The 6289-nt window shown below is 59.8% G+C and overlaps 1 protein-coding gene across 1 annotated transcript in view; it reads left to right on the top strand.

Moving 5' to 3' along the window:
- The first annotated feature begins 3934 nt into the window (after positions 1-3934).
- The window catches only part of LOC103666802 (SH2 domain-containing protein 5), a 10303-nt gene continuing 7948 nt past the window's right edge, over positions 3935-6289 (top strand). The window contains exons 1-4 of the mRNA XM_040645551.1: positions 3935-4021; positions 4365-4445; positions 4938-5012; positions 6082-6228. Of these exons, the coding sequence (XP_040501485.1) occupies positions 3935-4021; positions 4365-4445; positions 4938-5012; positions 6082-6228 (390 nt within the window). The remainder of the gene's footprint in view (positions 4022-4364; positions 4446-4937; positions 5013-6081; positions 6229-6289) is intronic.

The raw sequence follows: 6289 nt of genomic DNA, 5'->3' as shown, positions 1-6289 counted from the left end.
TGGGAGGCGGTCTGGGATGGGGAGGAGCATTTCGGCCGCTTCCTTCCATCACCGCCACCGCCACTATCCATCACCTCCGCCGTCACCTCCGTCCGTCCGCCAGCGTCCTGCCTCGCTCGCCCCTGCCCCTTGGTCTGTCCAGGGAGTTTCTCTGACCCGGTCCGGGGACTGTCAGCCCAAAGCCCTGGCCGCACTCCGCAGGAGTGACAATAATCGCAGGACTAATGACCCACACGGGGAGCCTTCGGCCCCGCTTAATCCTGGAAACAGCACTTTCCGCTCCATGTCGTCTGTTCGGAGAGGCCATCCTCGACCACCCTGTATTAAATAGCACCCCCCCACACACACACATCACATATCCTCCTCTCCCTACTATATTTTTCTCCAAATCACTTAAGACCCCCTGAAATGTTGATTTCCAGTACTGTCCCCCCAGCCCTGCTTGGGCGGTCCCCAAGGGCTGGGACTTTGTTTTGTTCGCCTGACACATTGTTGACACTTGGAATATTTTCAGAAGGAGCAGATAAATGAACAACCCCAGGAGGCAGCTGCTATTACCATCCCCACTTTACAGGTGAGGAAATGGAGGCTTGAGAGGTCTTGTGGACCTCACAATCCATGATGTTGATCTTGACCTCTTGCGGCTTGGTCCAGTCCCTTCCCACCTGGTGGCCTAGGGCAGGTGCGGGTGGCAGCAGAAGAGTGTTGGGACAGCAGGGGGAGGCTCTTTTATGTGGCTGAACCAAAGGTAGTGGAGATGGGACAGGTGACCAGAGTGGCTCTGGCGGCCCCAGACCATCTGGGCAGGGAGGCAGACTGCAAAAGCAGCTGTTGTGCTGATAAGATCAGTCCCCAGCACCCGAGGTGTTCCGGGCAGCTGGGTAGAGTAGGACTCACCAGACTCCCATGGTGGACACCCTGTTACTTGGAAGAGCAGAAGGACACTGCCGTGGCCTAGGGGATAGAGCCCCCAGAAACCCAGGTTTGCTTCCCTACTCTCCCTTATGCTGTGTGACCTTGGGCAAGTGGCTTCACTCCTCTTAGCTACCCTTTGCTAAGCCCAGAGTCCAGGCCTAGTGGTCTCCCAGGATGCTATAAAGGTGCCCCTCCGCCCAAGACTCAACTCAGCTATGGTGCGGTGCAGTAGAGGGCTTCTGTCCTTGACCCTCGAGGCAAGTCAACACACCCAGTACCCTGTCTCTAAGCAGGACCACCTGGAAATTCTCAGAGGATCAAAAGAAGAGTCCCAGCCTTATTCCAAAGGTGTCCCCCAGCCAGGTTCCTGTGTAAAACCGTGGAAAATCAAGTGTGCTCCAAAGAGATAAGTGGGTGTTTGTGCCCAGAATGAGTAAGCAGGTCTGTTTCTGGGGTTCTGGTACCCTCACTTGTCCCTTGCGCACCTCAAATCCAGGTGTGGGGCTGAAATGCACTAGAAGGGAGGGAGAGGAAGAGAGAAACTTCCAGTTTCCTGGGGGATGGGTAAGGATCAGGTGATGGTGGGGGGGTGCTCCCCCCCACTGTCTGGACAGTGGAGTGTCCCCAAGAAAGCTGCCGCTTTGGATCTGGAGGGAGGAGGCCTTCACAGCCCTAGACACAGCTGTCTCAGCATGTGTGAGAGGAATGTGAGTGTGCCTGAGAACTCGTGTGGCTCTTTGCCGTCTTACACCCTTAGTGTCTGAGGGGCTGTGTTAGCACAGGCAGGATGGGAAATGTGCTCCTCATCGCTCCCTCCTCCCATCCCTCCTTTATCTATTATTTTGTCTTGGCTTCTCTGTTCCCACATCCGCTGACTGCCTTTCATCCTCTGCTCTTTCCCTCTCTCCCTTTTGCCCCATTTGTGTTTTGGTCTTTGCCTCCGCCTGTGTGGCCAGGGTATCCCAGCCCATAATGTGAAAATGAAGTCAAAAGGTGAGTTCATGGGAAGCCCCATCTCCATGCCTGGAACAGCGGCCACATAGCTTTGGGGCCAGTTCCACATCTAACTTTGTTGGATTTAGACATAAAAAGGAAACTGAAAAGAAACTAAAAGTAAATAAAAAACCATAAAATGGACAATAGGTAATGGACACGATGTGACAAATGATCAGGATCAAAAAGTGGAGGCTGTGAGGCCAGAAAAGCAGGAGGGGAGAGGGTACAGGAGGGAGGAGCCAGGAGGGCATCCGGGGACCATGCAGCCTTTATCTCTGGCTCTTCTGGCGCTGGCCGCTCACTGAAAGTGAAGTAGGAGGTTGCTCCCAGAAGGTAGTGCGTGGCTGCTGCTGCCCACCCTGGCTGAGCCTGGGGGGAAGGTCTGGGCGGGCAGAGGTAGGGGCCATTCCTGGGCTCTTGGGGCTGGGAGTGTCAGTTCCTGAGCACCTGCAGGAAGGTGGGGTCAAGCACACCCAGGACACACCCATTTCCTGCCCAGCGCCCTGATACCTGCTTTCTTGTGGAAGAATCCTGGCTCCCAGGCAGGCCTCTCCTTCTGCCTCGCTCTCCTCCACCGGGAGGTCTTCCTGTCTTTCAGTGTAAGGAGGGCCCTGCAAGTGGTCAGATCTCGCTGTCCACCCAAGCTCCCTCCTGAACAGCAGGCTTTGGGGTCTCCCCATCCTCTGTGTACCTGTTAAGCGTTCCTCCAAGCCCAGCTGGCATCATGTTGGGTGCCTGCTCCTCCATTCAGTTCTGGACGCCTCACATGATCCCAGGCTTGGGGTTGAGGACATGGAGGCTCAGAGAGGTGGGGCTATTTGCCCAAAGTCACACAGCATTTGGACCCAGATTTCTCTGATCCTAAGTGCCGTGATTGTAAATAGTCTGGTGAGTAGCCAGGCAGGATGGGGGATGGAGAGGTGGGGTCTAAATTGGCCCCAGGAAAGACTGAGGTTGCTGAGTCATGGGGGACCCAGGCAGAGGCAATCAGCCATTCTTTCTCAAGATGCCTTGATTCTGAGTTCACTGTGCACCAGCTGTGGTCATGCGCTCTGATGGCGAATGAGCACTATCCCTGTCCTTGAGGACAGTCTAGTAAGGGAAGTTTCCTCCTCTCTTCCACTAGTGGATCTGGGAAGGGGGCCCCACGAAAGACCAAAACCTGGGCCGGGTTGGGGGGCAGGGCTCCTCAGCCCCCTGGGGGCTTCAGTTAGGCTGGCTGAATGAGCCAGGGCCTGTGAAGCATGTCCCTAGCCTCAGCAGCTCAGACCATCCAGCTGATGGGCCGCTCCCATAGGTCACAGAGCTCCTGCCCTAGAACCTGCTATGGCTCCCCACTGCCCACAGGGCCCAGCCTAAATCCTCTTGGTGTGACACTGAAGGCTGATCCCACCCTGGCTCTGGTCCACTCTTCTGGTAAGGTCTGCCCAGGGGCTCGGCTGCTTTCCTCCGTGTGCCTCTGCGGATTGTTCTGGCAGCTGTCATACCCCTCCTCTCAGGTGGTACCTTCCCAGTTTGCCCTCCTTCCCCTGGGACAGGCTGGTTACATGTCCCTCGCTCCTACTTCCACCCCGGGGCAGGCCCAGGCCAGAACACAGAGGTGGCCTGCCACACCCCTACCTTCAGCTCTTTCCCCAAAGCGCGCTCCTCAGTGAGGCCTTCCTCCCTGCAGCAACCCCCAGCCTGCATTTCCCTGCCTCCTCTCTCCTGTATCACCATCTAGCATATTCCATATCTTACTGATTGATTCATTCAGTGTCTTTCTTCCACACAAGCATGTTGGCTACCTGAGGGCAGCAGGAAGTCTGTCGTTTTGTTCTGGGCTGTGTTTTTCCCCTGTGTCCGCATGCCCTGGACATTGCCTGGCACATAGCAAGGGCTCAGGAAGGATTTGCAGGATGAAGGAGCTCACTGGCCTCTGAGGGGGAGCAGTGTGGCTCGAGTACCCGGGAGCCATCCTTTCTCCCCCTGCCCTTTGCAGCCTCCTCTCCCGCGGAGCTTGAAGCTGGGCACCCTGGGGGCCATGCAGAGGGCTGGGGCAGGGGGCCGGAGGGCCTCTGACTGTGGCCCTGCCCCTCACCGGCCCCGGTGCATCAGCAAGTTCGCCCAGGTGGGTGGGGCCGCCCTCATGGGGTGTGCTCGTGGGCCGGGACTGAGTGCAGGTCCTGGGGGGTGGGGAGGAGCTATTCCTGTCTTCCCTCCCAGCCCCAGACTCTAGAATGTGTGTGTGTGCACAGATGAGAAGACGGGGCCTCAGAGGGGCAAAGAGGCTTGACCAAGGCCACCTGCTGGGAACGCAGCAGAGCCTACTAGACCCCGAGCCCAGTGCTCTGTCACTGTCCACAGCTTACCCGACAGAGCAGAGTGTGTCTGGGGGGAATCTGGAGGATGGGATCAGGACCATGGTCCTGACTGCCCTGCCTCCATCCCACTTTCACCGCACCCCCAAGCAGTACGTGGGCTCCTTCCCCGTGGACGACCTGGACACCCAGGAGAGCGTGTGGCTCGTGCAACAACAGCTATGGGCACTGAAGGTAGGGAGCTGGGGCGGGCACGTCCCTGTCCCTGGCAGGGATCACAGCCTGGGAAGGTCAGATGGCCACAGGGGCCATCTGACCCAACGCCCCAATCATAGAGATGGAGCAGGTGAGGCCCAAGGAGGGATGGGACCAAAGCCATTCCGAGAAGTGGGCCAGTGAGGGCCACACCCAGGCTCCTGGAGCCGTGTCCCTTATGCCCCGGGACCCCTTCCCTTGGGCAGTCATGACCTGCAACCCAGTGGAAGCCACAGATGGGAGATGTGGGGGATGGTCATAACAGGGCCAGCTATGGCCCTGGCTGCGGGGTGGTCTGCCAGGCCCGTCCACACCTCCCCAGCTCGTGGAGAGTCCACTTTCCAGGGCCCAGTCCCTTGGCAGCCGGGGTGGAGCTGGCTGGCCAGCCTGTGGTGACCGGCCCTGAGGCAGGGCAGGGCAAGGCATGCCGGGAAGGTAATGCCTGCCCCCGACCAACTCTCTCCCTCCTAGGATTGTCCCCGACGCCGGGCTGTCATCCTGAAATTCAGCCTTCAGGGCCTCAAGATCTACAGCGGGGAGGGCGAGGTAGGAGCCTGTGTGGGTGCAGGTGAGGACTGGACGGGACCAGTGTCGTTCTCCCTCAGAATACACCCAGCCCTGCGCCAGCCCTCGCACGTCCCTGCCTCCCCAGCCTGCTCTGGGCCTTCGGACTTCCTCTCTCCAAGGGCCCAGCCCTCAAAGCAAGGACTAGCCATGGTTTCTCCTCCATCTCAGCCCCAGCCCCGGCCCTCCAAAATCTCTGGGCACTTCCTCCTGGCCTGAGAGTCAGGGTCATCAGCCCCGGGTTTCTGCAGACCCCTGGGCTCTGGGCAGGCCTGCCCAGGTTGGCCGGGGGGCTGTGGGCAGACTCAGGCCGGAGGCCAGTCAGGAGCGCCTGCCTGATCGCCGGTCCTTCTTGTCGTGGGGCCAGCCAGGGTGTGTTGAACCCTAACCTGTGCCAGGCTGTGGGCCCCACAGCCCCGGGGCCAGCCTCCTCAGACCGGTGTGACTCATGCCCCAGAAGTGTAATTCGCGGGGGCCTCGGGGTCAGGTCCTGGGCACTGGCATGAGATCTCACTGACCTCCCACCCACAACCCCATCAGAGGGGGGCACCGTCCCCACTTAATAAGTGTCACAAGGGCTCAGAGGGCTGTGCTTACCTGCCCAAGTCACCCAGTGTGTGTGGCAGAGCCAGGATTCAAACCGTGGTCATCTGACTCCGGAGACCAGGCCTGCACCCCAGGGCCCACTGCCAACTGCCTTTCTCCGTGGCCCTGCAGGCTGTGAGTGCTTTGCCACTCAGTTCTATGGCATGGGGTGGGGGACAACCCAGCCAGCAGGCTGGCAGTGGGGAGTAAGGGACTGAGCTGGGAGGCCATGGGAAGGACGAGGGTTCCCATGTGAAGCAGGGTTTGGGCAGGCCTGGAAGGAGGGAAGAGTTCTTCCCCCAGGAGCCGGGGGGTGGGGGTGCCCTAAGCTGGGCACCCAGGCTGGAGACCAGGCCCTGGAGGCCAGCCAGCAGGTGTGTGTGGCCCACAGGGCTGGCTCCCCCGGCCGGCAGCTGCAGGCCCCGCGGCGGGTCTGACGGAGGCCGTCCCGCCCGCTGCTCCCCAGGTGCTGCTCATGGCTCACGCTCTGAGGCGCATCCTCTACTCTACCTGGTGCCCCGCCCACTGCCAGTTTGCCTTCATGGCCCGAAACCCCCAGAGCCCGGCCAGCAAGCTCTTCTGCCACCTCTTTGTGGGCAGCCAGCCTGGAGAGGTACTTGGGGCCCAGGGCACGGGAACCTCCACCAAGGCCGGGGGAGCCGGGGGGGGGGGGG

Source organism: Ursus maritimus, unplaced genomic scaffold (assembly GCF_017311325.1).
Source record: "Ursus maritimus isolate PB19 unplaced genomic scaffold, ASM1731132v1 scaffold_32, whole genome shotgun sequence".
NCBI lineage: Eukaryota > Metazoa > Chordata > Mammalia > Carnivora > Ursidae > Ursus > Ursus maritimus.
The sequence above is the reverse complement of the archived record's forward strand: the minus strand, read 5'-3'. Positions and strand labels throughout refer to the sequence as shown.